At 42.5% G+C, this 20,673-nt stretch overlaps 1 protein-coding gene and 1 long non-coding RNA gene across 2 annotated transcripts in view; both read right to left on the bottom strand.

The window, feature by feature from the left end:
* The window catches only part of LOC309711573 (voltage-dependent calcium channel subunit alpha-2/delta-4-like), an 82,624-nt gene extending 75,549 nt beyond the window's left edge, over positions 1–7,075 (bottom strand). Inside the window, exon 1 of the mRNA XM_082541988.1 lies at positions 6,456–7,075. Within this exon, the coding sequence (XP_082398114.1) occupies positions 6,456–6,583 (128 nt within the window). The 5' untranslated portion in view covers positions 6,584–7,075. The remainder of the gene's footprint in view (positions 1–6,455) is intronic.
* Positions 7,076–8,624: 1,549 nt separating this feature from the next.
* On the bottom strand, positions 8,625–10,395 carry LOC309711580. Its single transcript, XR_014278017.1, has 3 exons — positions 10,341–10,395; positions 9,463–9,559; positions 8,625–9,287 (listed from the first exon to the last, which is right to left on the bottom strand). It is a non-coding gene; the product is annotated as an uncharacterized lncRNA (long non-coding RNA).
* Between the last annotated feature and the right edge of the window lie 10,278 nt (positions 10,396–20,673).

Here is a 20,673-nt window from a genome sequence, read left to right as displayed (position 1 = left end):
AGAACTGGGACATTCTCAGCTGCCATCTGCCCTGAACAATGTGAACCATGATTCATCCGTGAAGTGCACACCTCTCCAACGTGCCAGACGCCATCGAATGTAAGCATTTGCCCACACAAGTCTGTTACGGCGACGAGCTGGAGTCAGGTCAAGACCCCGATGAGGACGACGGGCATGCAGTTGAGCGTCCCTGAGACGGTTTCTGACAGTTTGTGCAGAAATTGTTTGGTTGTGCAAACCAATTGTTCCAGCAGCTGTCTGGGTGGCTGGTCTCAGACGATCTTGGAGGTGAACCTGCTGGATGTGGAGGTCCTGGGCTGGTGTGGTTACACGAGGTCTGCGGTTGTGAGGCCGGTTGGATGTGCTGCCATATTCTCTGAAACGCCTGTGGAGACGGCTTATGGTTGAGAAATGAACATTCAATGCACGGGCGACAGATCTGGTTGACATTCCTGCTGTCAGCATGCCAATTGCACGCTCCCTCATTGCTTGTGGCATCTGTGGCATTTTGCTGTGAGACAAAACTGCACATTCCAGGGTGGCCTTTTGTTGTGGGCAGTCTGAGGTACACCTGTGCACTACTCATGATGTCAGATCAGCATCCTGATGTGGCACACCTGTGAGGTGGGATGGATTATCTCAATATAGCAGATGTGGCCACTACCACACATTTGGACTGATTTGTGACCACTGTTTGGGAGGGATGGTTATATTGTGTATCTGGAATGAATTTTAGGTCTCTACGTCCATCCCATGGGGAATGGGAGCAAAAACAAAAGTGTTGCGTTTATATTTTTGTTCAGTGTATATATGAGCAACTCTCAGCGGCAAAGAGCTGCCAAAACTGTAGTTTGTTAAAACTCCCGATGCCATCAGTGATCATGTGATTTAAGTGCTCGATGCTTTGCCCTTTTTTCTTAGATTTTTATCTGTTTTTTCTTTAATCCCGGAACTCTTGACAGTATAAAATTTTAAAAATAACAATAATTTTGTTTGAATCATGTTTACCCGTGTAAGGAACTCTTCTCTCCATTTTCTCTTTACTCTTTTACACATCAAAAATGGCAGATTTTGACCACCATGAATAGAATAGAAATTTGACCCCAGAACATGTTATCAGTAGGCTGGCTGGATAACATCTTATAGTTACGTATTTTAAAATGTAATAGTCAGCAGAACAACCCAAATAATTCAATCTGATCTCAGAGAGATGATGAACACTGCTGGAAGACTGAGCTGGAGTCATGGTAGGCACTGGTTTGCTTGTGTTTCTGTCTCGCTCCTGTTTTCTTTCTCAGGCCTTGGCTGGGTTGGGCAGGTGGAGCTCTACCTTTGGGTGGAGTTGCCACCATCTCCTGCACACCAGCAGGAGATGGTGGCACACCTGTTGCTTATTTTCCTGTCTCCAAGTATTTAAGAACCAGCTCACACATCCAGTCTTTGCCCAATTGTCTTTTTTTCAGTGTGGTATTCAAACCCTTCCTTGTGACCTTCCCTGGGTGTTTGGCACCCTCCTGGACCTTACCAACAACCCTCACGTGTAAGCCTGCACCTTCAGTCCTTACTTCTCCCGAACCCAGCCTTCTGGATCTAATACTGCTCTCCTCTCTCCCAGTGAACCTTCGTCTAACTGCATCTCCGGAAACTCAGGAATTCCGCTTTTGCCAGTGTCCTCTATCCTAGAGAAATTCCCCCATGGAAGTTATTCTGTGTTTTAAAATCAGTGCTTCTTGTAAACAATAAAGGTCTTGAGTTTGATCAGTTCAGCCTCTTTCTGGTTGTGCATTAGAGTCCACTATGCCTTTGGTGTTCATGCCTTGATAAGCGTCTGCCTTTAGTTTTCCAAACTGTTTAACTTAAAGCAGCAATCCTTGATGAATCTCTCTGTCCTTCAGCTCTCTGCAGATTTACGTTTTACTTTAGTTGCTGTATTTAATCCTTTATTTGCTGCCTTTGAAACACTTCAGTCGCTCATTCTGTCCTCCTTCAACACATGCTTGAATCTTCTGAGGTCTTTCCCTTTTCCTCCTGCCTGGCAGCTTTATCTACATGATCCTTTTTCCATCGTATCCACTATCCCTCCTCTGCACATATCCAAACCATCTCAGCCCCAACTCTTCAACTTTGTCTCTAACCTGAGCTGTCCCGCAGATATACTCATTTCTAAGCCTGTCCATCCAAGTGACTCCCAAGAAAAATCTTACCATTTCATCTCTGCCCCCTCTATCTCCACCTTCTGTGTTTTTGTCAGCACCCTTGTGTTCCAAATCATTTGACTGATATCATTGATCGAAACTATAAACTTCATCTAAGGCAGCACGGTGGCACGGTGGTTAGCACTGTTGCCGCACAGCAAGAAGGTCCTGAGTTCAATTCCACCATCAGGCCGGGGTCTTTCTGTGTGGAGTTTGCATGTTCTCCCCGTGTTTGCGTGGGTTCCCTCCGGGTACTCCGGCTTCCTCCCACCGTCCAAAGACATGCAGCTTGAGGGGATAGGTTAATTGATTAATCCAAATTGCCACTAGGTATGAATGTGAGTGCGAATGGTTGTCTGTCCCTGTGTGTTGGCCCTGCGACGGACTGGCAACCTGTCCAGGGTGTACCCTGCCTCTCGCCCTATGACAGCTGGGATAGGCTCCAGCGCCCCCCGCGACCCTGAAAAGGATAAGCGGAAGCGGATGGATGGATAAACTTCATTTATTCAACACTCCTCCCAGAGCTTCGCACTGAACAGGTAGCAATGATTACTCTGACATTTTTCTACCTGTTATAACATAAAAATGTTTTCATTTTCGATACAAATTGTGCCAGGTCTGAAAAAATAAATAATAAATGAATCACCTACACTGCCTATAAACTTAAAATGTCACATGTCAAACATCTGGGAGATGTCAATAACAAAGAATGGGTAGTGCTCATTACATCCCTGTAAACTCATCTGCCCCGAGTTTCCTTGTTTTTCTGACACATTGTTTAAAACATCATAATTTTACTTACTAGCCTTTTCCAAAAAAATAAATAAATAAAAATGTAAAAATACATTAAAATAAGTACTGCCAGGCATGGGAGCCTTTAAACTCTAAATAAGAATGTTAAAGTGTATTTCATGTGTTCAGAGGTATGAATGGAAGCAACTGAGATACTGGGTTGGTATTCCTGCTACTGAAAGTCTGATTGTATGGGTCATGAACTCCAGGCAATGTTGGCAAAACCAGGTCGGTCCAAAAAAGAACTAGAAGCACGCTCTTCGGTTCAGGTCTGTCCACGCCATACCGCTGTGCAGTTACTGGACAGTTACTTGTTCTTGCCTGCGTCGATGTTGGGTAACGTGTAGAAATGTTCTGGGCTGCAGTCCACCTGTGAAAACAGCTTCCAGTATAAGTCTGAGGGGGCAGAGCCCTATAGAGCAATTTATTTTCTCACATTTAGAGTTCTAACAGTACCAGCTGATCACTTTATATTCACTGTTAGGTTTAACAGTCCTAAAATGCTGCAGCATATATGAAAGCAACGGTCTCCCATCCGTCTCCAATTCAATCTAAAAATGCTCCCAAAATAAATCCTCCATCAAGATCACCTCTGAAGTCTATTCAGCTAATCCCCTGTGCCGAGGGTGATCTGCCCAGCAGACTGACTGACAGAAAATACACAGCCATCATTTCATTTCACAACCAGGTCAAAGGTCAGCAGTCCAGACAGCGACCTGGAGCGATGTCAAAGTTTTTTTTTAACTGCTTATCTAACTCATCGTGGTGATGTATGGCAAAAAAATCGGGTTAATGTACTGTCTAATACAGCCGATAAGACAGCTTTATGATTAAGCCTGGAGACAAGCTACAGTTAACTGTACACTATGCAGCACTTGCATTAAATACTTGTTTTATTGCTTTATATTAAGTGTTTATAACACAACTAAAAGAATAAGACTTTCCTCTAGTTTCTTGGCTGCTTCTAACAGCCTGTAGACTGTGTGCAGGTTGGGTTCAAGGCACAAGACTTTTATACTCGCTCCTGCCTCTGTGAACCTCATCTGCCATCTTATAGAATCACAGTTAGCAATACTAGCTCATATCAGCCAACAGACACCATTAATCACCAACATCAACAAACGAGCCGCTCCCACATATGAAACACAAACTTTACAAAAGGGGCAAAAAAACAATCAGTTTAATCTAGTGAAGCACTTTTGGTCAAGTGGTAATGTGACCAGTAATGAGGCAGAACTGGTCACTACATCAGCACAGCATCTTCCTACTTTGATCCATGCATGGGTGTATGAGCAAGCAACCAAGCAGCAGCAGGCTGGTAAAAGGTGACAACTACAACTATCTGGATGAAAAACAAAACATTCAATAGATCGATACTTTACATGCAAAATAAAATAAAATATTATTATTGTGTGTGAAATACATGCCTGATCTTCTACATCAGAACTGCCAGTGAAAGTGAACTCTGCAGCTTCTTATTTCATTTTGTTGATGCTGCCATCTGTGACGGCCTGCTTGAAAGTCTGACAGTATCGCGTTACCTCAGTTACTGCTCACTGAGTGTCACTGGTACAAAGTCCTGCCTCTTTAGCTCTGCATGTCACAGCGGCTGAGGTGGATTTGCATGGGTTTAGGTGCATTTGTAGCCAGGTGACGTGGCCCTGTTTGTCCAGGCCTATGGCGGTTTGGTGGAGAATGTGGGTCAGGCTTGGAAAGGTGACCGTGGCCAGCGAGCCATGCTGGCCCACAGATGGTGATGCAGAGGGAGCGTGTGAGGAAGCTGTAGCCGTGCAGGACTGCAGCTGCAGGGAGCTGCTGCTCTCTAACTGCCTCACAGATTCATGATAATGAGCTTCAACGGCAGCAAAACAGACAACACAAAACCACAAACATGTTGGGTAGATAAACACACTGCAAGAGCTTTGCATGTCACAAACAGTACATAAGAGACAAGCAAAGTTGCTACAATTTTAATGAGCTTGAAAATCAATATTTGGTACGACCAGCTTTATTCTTCAACAGCCTGAACTCTCTTAGGCAGCTTTCTTATATATTTCCTTAAGTAGTCTTCAGGAATTGTTCTCTGAAGGGTGTTCAAAGCTCTTTGGATGTTGGCTGCCTATTTTCAGGCTCTCTTGAGGTCCAGACCCTGCGGAGGCCAATCCATGGCTTAAAGTGTGTTTTTCTATCCAGGTGTTTTTATTGCGCTGGCAGTGTTTGGAATAATTGTCATAATAAAAAAATGAAGCCACTGTCAATCAGACACTTTCCAGATTGTGTTGGTCGATCAAAATCTGTGTTCTCCATAAATTCTGGAAAGATCTCAGACACCACTGACTGAAACGCGGCCCCAAACCAAACAAAGCCTCCAGCATGTTTTACAGATGTAGACAATCAGTCTTGCAGTTCTCTCCTGACCTCCTCTGCACATATTAACAATAATTTAAACCAGAAAGTCAAAATCAGAAAAAAAATCAGGGGATAGAAGTCTACCATAGTGGAGATTATTCGTATGATGAAAAATGTACTGGAAACCCTCGATTCATCCATATTGTCCTGCTCACCTGGGTTGCAGGATCAACAATCAATGCAGAAATTCCCAAACCTTTTCAAGCTGCTGAAAAGTCAGTTGAAAGGCAGAGTCCTGGTTCTGCCCTGGATATGTCTGAAACTTCTCACCTAGGACCCACCCAATTAGCATCCTAGTCAGATGTCTGAACCTTCTCCAATCACTTCTTCCAAAGTAGTTCTATTATGAGCTCCTCAACCTCTCTCCAAGAGTGAGACCAGGCATTTTCCAAAGAAGGTTATTTCCGCTCCTTGCTCATTTTTCCAGTTGCCTCCCACAGGTCCCACACACAGAGGAGAGCAGGGACATGTAGTCAAAAATGTGCAATGCAATGTATTTCTTATTTTAACAAAAGAAAAACTTTATAAACCACACAAAAAACCTAAACAGCTTAGAACCTAATAGCAAAGTAACTGTTTTTTTGGCCAAACTGGATGCTGTACTCCAGTTCGTGTGACCCATGTTGAACAGCTGAGTTAAAATAAGCTTTTGGGTTTCCTAAATCTGAGTTTTTAGAAGTGTTACATCACTTTTAACTGTCACACCTGCAAAAATCAAAGACAGTGGAGAGCAAATTTCAGGGAGTCCTGAGGGAAAACAGCCTGCTGAAACACAGTTATTCTCTCGGGACCTCCATAAAAGCGCAGTGCACTCTGGGAGTTGACTATCAGAAGCTGGAATAAGCCCATTCAGGACTATTTTCTACAAGCTACACGCTTACTATATTCTATATGCGTTCATATTAACATGTCAGTCATGTTACCATAACTGCGAATGACATTCAACTTTCCCATCCATAGGTTTCTAACGATATCTACAGTCTTACAATAATGCAGGCCTTTAAAAAAACATTTTTAACCCTCTGCAGAGGTTATGAGACGTAAACATTGTGCACTTACGTCTCAGGTGGGATCTTCATCTGAGCCTCAGCTGTGATCAAAAGGCAAAAAATTCCCATTAGCCTCAAGAGGGTCCTCATTCCCAAAACATTAATGCTGTCCATCCTGTATCCCTGAAGTCCGGACATGGAGCTCCTTTAAAGAGACTTTAAAGGAAGATTCTCAAACTGGGAGAAGCTCTGAATGTTCAAGAAGATGATAAAGAGTTTGTAGGAAACGGTTTCCTCATGTTGGCTAAAGACAGGAAACGGTGACATTTATAGTTACAGACTTTTGACCCTGAACTCTTTCCATCACGTCTGAATAAACTGGTCCTGCTGCCAGCATCTTCTCTGTTTGCTTCAGCCTCTCATCTTCATCAGAGCAACTTCTAAAAGATCCAGAGAAACTCAAAGTCATTGCACACCCAGACAAAGAGTTAAAAATCCATCCTACTGTCCACAGGAAAGACTACTGTAGCAAGTTCCTCCAGGTTACTCCTTATGGAACCAGGAACAGTGAGTGGGTTCATTTCACCACCTTGCAGATATTAAAGAAAACATAAAGCTGGTTGTCTGCAGTAGACACTGCAGCCACTTGCCTTCCCTGTCGCCCAATTTGTGGTGTAATCCACTTGGATTAAAAACTCCTCTTCCTCGTGGAAGAGAGCGTCACAGAGAGAGAGAGAGAGAGAGAGAGAGAGAGATGAGTGGGGAGGGATTGGAGCAGGGGATTGGATGCAGGCTCTGTTTTATCAGAGAGGATTAGAGCAATTTCTGGAGACAGACTCCCCAGCAACCAATCGCAGCTGCTGTAGAGAGAGAAAAAGAAGAAAAAAAAAGCACAGGCTCAGTTTGGCTGCTCAAAGAGAGAAAGGGAGAGAGAGAGCAGCTAACAAGACATAATGCCCCAACACACACACACTCAGATAATCAGCTGACTGACAAAAAACCCCACACTCAAGCATTCACATAAATTACATTTTATTGACACTCTTTAAAGTCATGAAGCTAAACCAGACACACACAAAGAGACACACAGTCCAAGGTTTCACTCTACTATCTGATCCAGATCCACCAAGACTTTAAACCTTCAGTAAGCTGATAAAAACCCACTTAGAGGTAAAGCTGCTGACCAATTACGGCTCACCATTATCTCACCATCGTCATCCCAACCCATCAACAACATTATCTCCACAACTGGAAAAGACAAAAAGAGGTGCAAATGTTACACTGAAAACAGGGGGGAAAGAATCACGAGAGTGATTATGACTTGCGTCTCTCATGCAGTCGTTTATTGCAGTGAGGAGAACTCGCAAAAGCTCCCTAGTAGGGATGGGTATCGAAAACCGGTTCTTGTTGAGAACCGGTTCCCACTGTTTCAATTCCTTGGAATTGTTTGCCATTTTTGCAAACGATTCCCTTATCGATTCCAGTCGCCCCGAATGACGTCACCACGTTGCGGAGCGTCATTTACCTGGCAGGAAACACGGCGCCAGCGGCTCAAACGCTCAAAAGTTTGATTATACTTTATGAGAACGGATGACAACAGGGCAACTTGCAAAGTAGATATTTCATTTAAGGGAGGAAACACTACGAATATGCAAAAGCATTTGCTCACAAAACACGCGATAACCTTAAATGAATGTCGTGTTTTTAATTCGCTCCTGACTCGTGAATCTCAGCCCAGCAGCAGCGGTAACATTTGCACGTCCTCTCCCGTTAATGCGGCAGGTAAATAATCAGCTAACAGTGCATATTATGTTAGCGCGATCTGCCTTATTACAAAACCTGCCATTACTGTGCATTTAGGTGACCGTGATGAGAGAGACAGAGTCTGGCTCAGATGCTGGCAGTTCTCGCTGCAGTCTACCGGTAGCGTCTCCTTTCAGGCCAGGATAGACGAATGTCACCGAGCAGTGATTCAGTTTGTGGTAGAAGGCTTGCACCCATTTGCCACAGCAGATGCCCCCGATTTTCGCTAAGTGAATGTGTTTAATTGTAGGCAGGGACATTACTGGATATTCTTGTGTAATTGCCACAGAACAATTTATGTTATACTTTGTTATTGCTACAAAAGAATATTTATTTTATTATTTTACATTTACAATTTTTTTTCCTGGGGATCCTGTGACACCCCATTGAAGAGCCATAGGCTGGATCTCTTAAGATCTCTCTGTTGGGTTTGTAAGGCCATGTTACTCCTAAATTTCTATCTTGTTCAAAGAGAAGATATAAAACAAAGTTCTAAGCTAATCGACCTTAGTGTTCTCCTTCTTAAAAAAAAAACAATCGATAAAGAATCGAATCATTAAAAAGAATCGAAAATGGAATCGTGAAAATCTTATCAATACCCATCCCTACTCCCTAGCGGAGAATAGAGACGCTACTAATCGATCCCAGAAAAGGCTTACTAGCCGACCAGTGATGTATAGATTGCAGTTCTCTTAAATAACATGAAATCCATTAATATAACATGAAAAATAATAACCTCTTAACCATTTTCTTACCATATTTACATTATTTTTGTCCTTATATCAACTGATATAAATTAGTACTAACTGAACCCTTTTATATTCAGTAATCCTTCAACCTGTCACACTCTCCCCCACTCAAAAAATGTGGTGTGGTGACGCTGAGCTGAGTCGTTTTTGCAGCCCCTGATGATCTCTGGCTGGCCTCAGGAAACATGCGCTAAAACACAGCTACCAGTTCGCCTCAATAGCAACACCTTCCTCACTGCAGTTTGCCTGGGTTGTATGGGGGGATTTGGCTGGCTTGGACTACGATGTGCAGATTGTGGACACCAGACATCTAAGCAGCTATCCCAGTGGTGCCTCCAAATGTTACACACCTGAAAACAAGGGGAAAAGAATCATGAGAGTGATTATGACTGCGTCTCTCATGCAGTCGTTTATTGCAGTGAAAATGAACAGAAATGTTTCACATTTTGTACTGCTTAATGTCACATGGTGGAAGGAAAAGCTAAATAATAAACCAAAATAATAAAGTGCTTACTATACATATACCTGAACAGGTTTTCCAACAAAATGGCTGACAGTAGTGGTGTTTTTAGCTCCTGACGTTAACCAGGCGAGAAATTTGGGTGTAGTGATGGATGCAGACCTAAACCAAAAACACATTAGGACAATAACAAAATCAGCTTACTATCACCTCAAGAATATTTCAAGGATCTGATGTCTCAACGGGACCTGGAAAAACTAGTCCATGCATTCATCTTTAGCAGGCTTGATTACTGTAACAGCATCTTTACAGGTCTACCTAAAAAAATCAGTCAGACAACTACAGCTCATTCAGAACTCTGCTGCTCGAGTCCTCACTAAGACCAAAAAAGTGGACCACATCAGTCCAGCTCTGAGGTCCTTACACTGGCTGCCTGTCCGTCAGAGGATAGACTTTAAAGTTCTGATGCTGGTCTCTAAAGCTCTGAATGGTTTAGGACCAAAATACATCAGTGACCTCCTGACCCAGTATGAACCTTCCAGATCCCTCAGGTCATCTGGATCCGGTCTTTTATCAGTTCCCAGAGTCAGAACCAGACACGGAGAAGCTGCATTCAGCTTTTATGCTCCTTATATCTGGAACAAACTCCCAGAAAGCCTCATTTCAGCTGAAACACTCAGTTTATTTAAATCCAGGTTGAAGACTCACCTGTTCTCAGCTGCATTTGAATAAAGCACCAAATCCACACTTTAAGCTTAAATTTCAAAACTTACATTTTAACTACTGATTTTATCTACTGTTCTGATTTTATCTGTTTTGATTTTATCTACTGTTTTTTTTAATCAATTTTAAATCATGCTTTTTATTTGTTTTTTAATGTCTCTGTAAAGCACTTTGAATCACCTTGTTGTTGAATTGTGCTATATAAATAAACTTGCCTTGCCTTATCTTAATGGCCATTACACAGTATAAAACTCAGGCTCAAAACTGCCACGTCTATGTGCACAAAACTGTAATATAATGCTTCTAAAGCTTACAAAACAATGAAGGGTTACCTCTTAAATACCTTAACACAATACAAATTGAAAATGTATCAACTTTTAATCGCTTCTACCTTAAAACAGGGAAAAGAATCACGAGAGTGATTACGACTTGCGTCTCTCGTGCAGTCGTTTATTGCAGTGAGGAGAACGCGCGAAAGCCCCCTAGTGGAGAATAGAGACGCTACTAATCGATCCCAGAAATGGCTTACTAGCCGATCAGTGATGTATAGAGTACAGTTCTCTTAAATAACATGAAAGCAATTAATATATGGTAAATGGTAAATGGCCTGTATTTATATAGCGCTTTACTAGTCCCTAAGGACCCCAAAGCGCTTTACATATCCAGTCATCCACCCATTCACACACTGGTGATGGCAAGCTACATTGTAGCCACAGCCACCCTGGGGCGCACTGACAGAGGCGAGGCTGCCAGACACTGGCGCCACCGGGCCCTCTGACCACCACCAGTAGGCAACAGGTGAAGTGTCTTGCCCAAGGACACAACGACCGAGACTGTCCAAGCCAGGGCTCGAACCGGCAACCTTCCGATTACAAGACGAACTCCCAACTCTTGAGCCACGATTGCCCCAATATAACGTGAAAAATAATAACCTCTTAACCATTTTCTTACCATATTTACATTATCTTTGTCCTTATATCAACTGATATGAATTAGTATTAACTGAACCCTTTTATATTCAGTAATCCTTCAACCTATCACACAAAATTCTTAGAAAGCTGATCTGTTGTACACATTGTGTTCTCTCCTTCCTCCCACAGTCCAAAGACTCTTTGTGTTAACCCTGCGATAGACTGGTGACCTGTCCAGAATGTGCCCTGCCGCTCACACTATGACAGCTGGGGTAGGCTGAATTCGACAAGCGGAAGAAATTGAATGGACGGAGGGATGGATATGTGCAATGCTATGCTATGTGTAAGCTCCACCACCCTGAACAATGTAAATGAATAAAGAGCGCTAAAGACCTGATGAAAAACATGTTAGTTTGATTTTAGGGCAACAGTCAGACACCAGCTCCAGACGGTTTCCATGTAAGATTTGTTATTTTCAAGTGAAGCTCATTTAGTTTGGCTTTCTCAAGAAACTCTTCAGCCTGAACCTCATTTTTTAAAAACACAGACTACATCAAAGACCCTTAATGCTTAAGGATATTTAAACTAAAATATTAACTATGTTACACACACACTGTTAAACACTGCTAAACAATTTTAAGAATAAAACTCCTGACTCATTTTGTGCCCCTGCCTATGAAAGGTGACATGAAGTAAAAATAACTTTTGGGGGAGGCAAAAAATATCACATCATGTTGGCTCTCTAAATAGCTTGTCTGCCTCGTATCAATCTGAAATTTGAGTCAGTCTGAAGTCGCAGTTCATCCTGCAGCACACTTCTGTCCCCTCCTGACTTTCACATTAAGAGTCCTGCAACTTGTTTTTACTTCCATTCTGGGCGAGTGTCTCCACTTCAAAAGTTTTATACTCCTGACAACATTGAGACGTCATCTCGGTTCATCTAAAAACCCCTCAGGAGCAAAATTGTCAGGTGCTCAGGTGGAGAAATCAAAGTGAACTGTAAGTGCAGGTCTGTTGGCAGCAGTTTGGTGGTTTCACAGTTTCCAGACGCCCATTAATTATTGATCAGAGTCACAAGAATAACCACAGAGTGATCAATAGATCAGAGTGTCAGAGAAGAGCTAAACCTTCACTGCTGTGACCGCATCACATCCACTCTGTGTTGAGGGCGACTGTGGTTCAGGTGGTTGGGAGGCTCATCTGTAACCGCAAGGTTGCCGGTTCGATCCCCCAGCTCTCTCTGTCCTGGTCATTGTGTCCTTGGGCAAGACACTTCACCTACCCCCTACTGGTGTTGGCCAGAGGGGCCGATGACGCGATATGGCAGCCTCGCTTCTGTCAGTCTGCCCCAGGGCAGCTGTGGCTACAACTATAGTTTGCCTGCATCAGTGTGTGAGAGTGAATGAATAGTGGAATTGTAAAGCGCTTTGGGTGCCTAGAAAAGCGCTATATAAATGCAATCCATTATTATTGATTGATCATACTTTATTCATCCCGAGGGAAATTGGGTTAAGGCTGCCAGCCGTGCCAGCGCCGTCTTACCCTTTTAACCCGTTAAGAAACGACACTGATCATGTCTCTAAAGCATCCGTCATGACTCAACTTACTGTAGGTAAAAACTTTTCAGAGGCAAGATAAAAATAATGGAGGGTAATTTTGTTAACACAACTTCACAATCCACATTTTGCTGTCTCCACACAATTAAAATTAATTAAAATTAATTAACTATTAAAAATACTTGCCGGTTATTGGATATAATTTTTTCCCCATCACAGTCTCATGTTTAAATAAGCTCAGGGCAACCACGACAAAAAGTCCTACAGATAAACACATAAACACAAGCAGGTATTTAAATACAGAAACGATGGAAATTTAACTAGATGAAAAAAATCAAGAATCTGGCTGACGGATTGAAGTGCGTTTTCCTGAAGAGTTTTTAAAGGGGTCACTGAGACTGTGTTTTGGATTTGCTCAGGCAGGTAATTTCATAGTTTTGGGGCTCACCTCAGGAACAGATCACACAGGCTGGCTCATAAAAGCGTTAAAGTTGATATTAAGTCTTAAATTCAATTCTGAAAAATGCTATGAGCCAGCACAGGAGGCTAAAAGAGGTCACAAGGTCACTTTTCAAACCCTGGTGGCAGAGTCTGAACAAAATGAAGCAAAAGAATGAAATTTTGGTTGGGGCAGTGGAAGAGACTGCTGAAATAATCAACCTGAAAGAAGGTCAAGGCATGCAAAATGGTCTTAGCATTTTCAAGAGATAGTTTTTCTTCTTATGCACGTACACGACCCTAAGAAGAAGAAAAAATAATAATGAGCCAGCAGCTCCCTCTAGTGTAGGAACCGCAGCAATAGAAGACTTTTTAAGTCCAGTTCTCGCTCAGTGTTGTCATCTGCTGGACAGTTTACACTGGTGTTAAAAGAAAGTGCTTCTCCTGGGAAGTGACAGCAAATTCTGACAGCATATTCATCGTATTATATTTTAATGGCTAAAACAAACTCCAAAAATGAAAGAAATACCTTTATTATGTATTAAGATAAAGAAATATTATATTTTACAAGGTAAAACCTCTACAATACTAAAGACAGAACTCCAACAATCAAATGATCTACTATGAGAAAGTATGGTGAAAGTGAGGAGGAAGTCCTTTCTAAAAGGAAGAGATCTGCAGCAGAACCAAGCTCAGGGAGGTCCAGCTTTTTGTTGGGCTCAGCTGGAGCGTGAGGGGACAGAGAGGAAAGTAAAGAGGACGACTGAGTTTCAAGCAAAGTGATGATGTGGAGCCTCCAGAAAGGAAAACAGCAGGATCAGCTGTATGATACCCTGTTTGCATTGCAATCACCGTCAGGACCTTCATCATAAGCTTGTTAAAGTAAAGTAGTAAAGTAAAGATGAAGATTGAGAGACCAAGCACAACAAACAGAAACACAATTGTGTGATTATTTAAGAAACATGTGTAACCAGCAGGAGGGGAAGTGTAACCTTCCTCAAAGTAATCGACATGTGTGAATGCTTGACACTTATAGAAATGTATGAATGCTGGTGATCGCCTCTGAGCATATCTGAATTCATTTTGTGGAGGATTTTCTGATCAAAAAAATTAAGAGTATGAAGGTGTCATGAAGATGTGGATCAGGTTTTAAAACACAAACTGCCTTCATCATTTTTTACGCCCAACGACTGATTCCTCACATAAGCACATTCTTCACTGGGACTTGCCTCAGCACTCTGCAAGTGTGTGTGTGTGTGTGTGTGTGTGTGTGTGTGTAAAGGTGCTGATGAGGTGGGTTTCAGGTCCTCTGGGTGGTGTTGAGGATCTGGTAACAGTGTGTTCTCAGTGTCAGAGCAGAGAGTAAATCACAGCCCCCTGCTGGTCATTAAAAAGAATGCATGTTAAATTTACTTCAGCACATTCCGAGTCAGTTCATCAGATGCCCTCCACTCGGCCATCTCAGAGTTGAAAAGATTCACTTCAGAACAAGAGAAAATGCACAACATCAGGTCCTCGCTACCGTTAGCTTTGTCATAAATGCTTTAAGTGATAAATGTAGGAGACTTTGAACCCATCTGTCACTCGTACCACATAATTCTCTTCCTCATCTTCCTCATCTTCCTGTATCTTGATGGTTTGGCTCATTCAGTGTAACCCTTTGCTGTTATTAAAGCTCTGCACATTAACCTTTTTCTTGAAAATCAGTGCCAGTACACTTCTCAGTTCCCCAGACTTCCTCTCACGTTCCAAGACTGTGCTAAACAGCCTAGTAAAGTAAGCAATCTGGACCAACTACCTCTACACTCTTTCCTGTCTTCGTGGCATTGAATAATTGACAGTGAGACCTACATTTTCATCATGCCTGATGAATTTAAACACATCATAAAGGATCCAGTGAAGGAAACCTGTAGACATATTTCAGAGATCTGCACATGCTCAGAGTAACCGTGCTCCCCCCAGCGGCAGTTGGACATGTGATACCTGAGATATGTGACACATAGTGTGACATGCCACAGCGTCACTGGGCTCATCAAATCCTATCCTGGGGTCAGAGGTCAGGTGGTGTCCTCAGGAAGAGGGCAGTTGCGTAACAACCTTCCCACATACTTAAGATCAGTGCTGATCAGTCAAGATTCTTTGTGTGAGTTTCATTCACTTAAAGAAACAGCAGTTTGCTCCAAACGTCTGTAGAGGATTACTGACCGAACATGGAACATAACCACTCTGACATCATCCGCTGGTTTGTGGAGGTTCGTTCTGAACCAGTGAGGAGGAAGTGCTTTCTAAAAGGTGTGTTGGAAAGGCTCATGGCTCATAGTTATCTTAACATTAAGCCATAATCATTTGTCATATAATTCTTTTAAAAAGCTCCAGAGTGCAACAATAGACCCCCCCACCCCTAATAAAAAACTAAACAAAAAACAAGGGACAGGTTAGTGGATATTAGAGGAACTGCAGTTTTTGCCGCTTAACGAAGTTACGGGTTCACGTTTCTCTCCGGGCACGAGGAAAGCACATCCTGTGCCAAGATGAAGTCCCATCCATCCATTCATTTTATTCCGCTTTGGTAAAATCCCTTTTTAGATATAGTACCAAAGCTTTATTAAAAACTTTCGTAAAATTCAGCCTACTTCTCCGTGCAGAAAATGCACAGGTGCTATGATTAAAAGCTCTGTTTACCCCTGTAACATAAGCTGGTTGCTGGTTCTGCCCAGCATGCTGCGCGAACCCATCCCCGCACACACTCATGTTTTCATATCTTTGTGGGGACATCTAATTGACATAACCCTAACCATCAAAAATCAATGCCTAACCTAATAACCCTGACACCAAAAGCACATTTTGAGCCTCAAAACTGTCTTCAAACTCGTGGGGATGGAGAGTTTGTCCCCATAAGGGCTGTTGGTCCCCACAGGTAGTAAACTTCCAATTTTTGGTCCCCAAAAAGATTTGTAAACATGGTACACACACACACAGTGGTTCAGCGTTTGGTTATTTGTGCTTTTGCCTTTTCAGGCCGTTGTTGCTGGCTGGCTTTCTCCACACGCAGCTGTCCAACTATATCCTGGCCAGTATACAGTATAATCTTTTGTGGATACAAAAGCTGTCTTATTGTCCAATTCTTCAAGGGCAGAAGCTGTATTATTAAAAAGCAGCCTTCTCAAGTATATTACAAGCTATGATCATTAGCTAATGGATTTTGAAATACATTTAAGAAAGTGACAAAGCTTGAAAATGAAATAAAACGCCAAAAGATACGAACTATCAGATGATCTACTATGAGCAAACACTTGGTGAAAGTTGGGAAGAAGAGCTCCTTTTTAACAGGAAAAGAGCATCAGAACCAGGTTTAGGGATGGGTAACCATAAACCTCTACCAGGTGGGGGTAGAGATGATGAGCTAGAGTAGTCTGAGATGAGTCATTATAGAGCGCACTGTACTTTATGTAAGACTTCCACATGTAAACGTCTGGACTTTAAAGTCAACATATTATCGTTCTGCACAATTTTGTGTATTTTGAATAGTGAATTGCCTGCCCCCCACCCCGGCAGCTGTTGAGCTATCAAAGTCCAGTCCATCATCTTTGGCCTCGTGTTAACACACCAGCACACTCATGACCAACACTATGTGTGTGTGCATGTGAGGAGGGGGTTTCATCCCTGTGATATGGAGGGCTTAGCCAGCCCTGAGCACAACAATGGCTGCATTGAGGAGGACATTGCCCCACGTGGCCTGGCATGGATGGAGTGTTATGGAGGAGTTTGGGGGGATGGCGGGGATGTTTTTTGATCGAGGGGGTTGTTATGCACTGAGACCCTGAGCCCTGCAGCTGTCGCCTGGCACGCTCCGGTCTCGGGGAGAACCGACAACTCACATCAATGCCAAGTGTCCTGGTGCGGCCGATGGCGGGGGCCTCTGTCATCGTAGGGCATCTGGAGGAAGGGGGGTAAAGTGGAAGGTGGTGTGGGGGTAACAACCTCTATAACACAAACAGAGCTGCCCGAACCCCCCGCTCCCCTGTAACCCCTGGGCTCCACGTCACCCAGCTGCTTCAATGGAACGTGTCACAATTTGAGCGTCAAGCCTTCTATATCACCAACACGTGATCGGCTGTCAAATCAAAGCTTCAAAAGCAGCAGCTGTCAATCTCTCTTGCAAATGAGGTGACTCATGCCTGCCAGCTTATAGGGAATACTTTGTATATTTCAGGGATATAAACTCTCTTTGTAACAGCAGGTAAATAAACAGGACAAATCAATAAAAATGAAGCCTAGATTCACAGCTCCTTCTCTGAGCCACAAAGAAAGAGAAAATATGAAATGCTTCTTTAGTTAATGATTCTCGTTTTTATAGGTTGTTTTTCTCAGCGTATTACTTCAAAAATATATACACACTATATTTCCTGAACTAAAACAAAGCAGTCAGTTAAAAAAAGCCTCATCTCCAGCAGTGGATGCCCCCCCCCAAAAAAAGAATATACATATAATGACAAATCACAACAACAGTCAGCTCCCTTTTAACAGGAAAAGACCTCCAGCAGAACTGGGCTCAGGAGGGGCGGGGCCATCTGCTGTGAACTTTCGGGGGTGAGGGGGGTAGTGGAGCAGTTTGCTAATGTTTCACAGTAAAAGCCTTGTGAACTAATGCTAGGGCTATTAGTTTGAACGTTATGGGGAGTAGGAAGTTTCTACTGCAGACAGATATTGTAGATGGCAGGTTTCCCAGAGAAAATTCCAGGTTTTCTGTAGGAACGTGTTCTGTTTGTTCCATAGTAACCACAGTTTGCTGTACAATGTGAGCGTCTACTGAAGCTGTGACAGCGTGAGTGTAGTAGGTGCTGACAATCTTAAGTTATTCACTTCCTGCTAAATAAAAGCAAATGCTTTAACTAAAAAAACATGTGCTGCATTTAATGTGTGCAAAAAGAGACGACAAGATACATGAGCAAATATGTCTGATGAATAAAACATGATCTCTGTGTGGACACCGTCCTGTCCAGACTGGTTCCTGACTGGATTTGTCCAGCTGACACACACACACACACACACACACACACACACACACACACACACACACACACACACACACACACACACACACACACACACTTTTGATGATGTTCTGGATAAAGATAACTGGAAGTCCAAGTTGTATATTTATAGGATGCGTCTCACACAGTGACACAGCAGAGCAGAGATCATTTAACAAACACAAAACTGAATTATAACCCTACCATTCAAATGTCACAGATTTCCCAGAGATTTCTTTTTTCTTATTTTCTGGCATTTTCTCTTTTTTGGACCACTCTCTGTAAACAGAGATGGCTGCGAGGGAAAATCCTAGAAGATCAGCAGTTTCTGAAACACTCAGACCTGCAAACAACCACACCATGTTCAAAGTCACTTAAACCACCTTTCTTCCCCATTCTGATGCTTGATTTAAACCTCAGCAGGTCACCTTGACATCTAAATGCATTGAGTTGCTGCCATGTGATTGGTTGACTGAATATTTGCCTTGATTCGCAGTTGAAGCGATGCACGTTAAATTGTGGTCAGCAAGTGTGTAACCTCTGCAGACAGTTTTCCTACTACTTGAGGTCTCCTCTAAGCTGGCCCAGAAATCCTCTAAATGAAGGTCCAGTGGATCTCTAAGTTCTTCCCTTTCTCTGACAATGAGCTCAGCTAAACTATGAATTAAACTCGTGTTCTGCCCTCAGTGTAATTGTTTTGGTCTCTAAAAAGAGGCCAGAAAACGTTTCAACCAGTAAACCAGAAGCTTGGCCTTCCTGGTCATCTCTCTCTGAGCAACAGTTCTGCATAAAGCCCACTAACTGCAAGAGATTTAATAAGTGTTTTAATATTTATTAAAAGTTTATGACATCTCACTCCATCACTGTGTCTCTTGCTCATTTGGCACACTGCTGTATAAGAGAAGGTCCCAGTTTTCCTATGAGGACAGAGCTCATCTGGATTAGACTGCATCTTATCGCTTTGAATCTCAAAGAAACTGATTTTATTTTTCCATCTTCTGTACTAATGAAACACTTAGTTTTTTTAATACTGTTTAAAGTCACAGAAATGGTCTAACTGTAGTCACATGACATTGTCCACTGGATAAAGCAAACCTTGAGGACCCAGGGCAAATTGAATTGGGGCACCAAATGCACCACCAAAGGGAAAGATCTCTCTATGTGTAGAATTTCTGCAGTAGTGTGACTGTGGCTGATCCAAAGATTCCACCACCAACATCCATATCGTCTTACTCAAAAGTTGATATATTCATGGTGACATCTGTTTAATCAAAAATCCCGGCCTGATCAATCTGTGCCAAACCGCAAGTGCAGAGGTTTAAGCTGCTGCCCTCCTCCTCCGTCTGCATCGCTTCTTGTTCTCTGTTCGTCTTGACAAGCAACACTCAGCTCACAGTTGGTTTATTATTTATCTGCCGGCCTTGGGCCAACAGTTGCTGTTCTGCCTCTTGTCCTCTCTGTAGCCCCCCATGACCACCTGGAGCTGTCACTTCACTTCTGCTGCTGCTTCTGCTTGTGCTTTTCAGAGATAGTCTGCAGAGAGCCACTTTAGCCCAAAAACACAATGAATTTGATTCAAACTTGATGCAGGTTTTGAAGTTTAGCCACTGATTTTACATTAAAAGTCAAAATCCAAAACCTGGAGCAAACTATCTTCAGCAATACGAATGGAATTTAAATGTTTAGGAGTATATATGCAGTCTCATATCACATGTTCCCAAACACAATCTTTAAAATTCTGTTAATCTTAATTTCTAAGAAGATAAATCAATTTTAACTTGATTTGGTATTTAACAAAACCATCTGGTATGGATACTCAGTTATAAACATGATCAGAATTATCCACTAAATAATCACCTGAAGCCAAAATTGTAAACAATACTAAGGTTTGATTAACTATCTGATCCCAGCCTCTGGAAACGTGGGATCCATATCAGGAAACTCCGTGTGTATGATCCTGGTCTCAACTGACATGACTTCAGGCTTGGAAATGGAGCAGAAGTTGGTTTGCTCTCTGCATGAGTTTGGGATCTGTGCTGAAACCACAGAGTAAATGTTAGACTTCCACAAAGGGATCTGAATATAGCAGCCACACTGGAAGCTGTCTGGGCATGCTCAAGAAGACAACCTTGAGTAGGAGTTCAGACAAATTTAAACCAGGCAAGGTTTTTTATAGACTTGCTCCAGTTATTTTGTAATTGCTCCTCCTATCATGCTAATGTATAAGTTACAGCTGGAACTCCCTCAGATGCTGGCTATCCCCGTTTCAAATCCACAGAGGCTTTCTTAATATTAAGAAGGCTTTTCTTTAAACTTTCTTCCTGTTTAGTCTAACACTGAAGCTGTTACAGGAGAAACAGAAAGTGCATTCAGTTCAAAGGATTTTCGAGTAAAAAGCTCCACTCGCCAGTGGTAGACATGATTTGGTGTGCAATGCAAATGCCTGGTTTGAAGTATTGTCTGGTCTTGAGGCCGTGTTCCTCCATAGATAACCCTCAGAGGGTTATGTGAGTGTTGGGATTTTCTATGTATTATTGCAGGGCCTTTACCGTACAATGTAAATTACCTTGAGGCGACAGGTGTTGTTATTTGGCACTTTACAAATAAATAAAACT

Source organism: Aulonocara stuartgranti (genome assembly GCF_965226115.1).
Source record: "Aulonocara stuartgranti genome assembly, chromosome: 7".
NCBI lineage: Eukaryota > Metazoa > Chordata > Actinopteri > Cichliformes > Cichlidae > Aulonocara > Aulonocara stuartgranti.
This window is presented reverse-complemented; position numbering and strand designations above follow the sequence as displayed.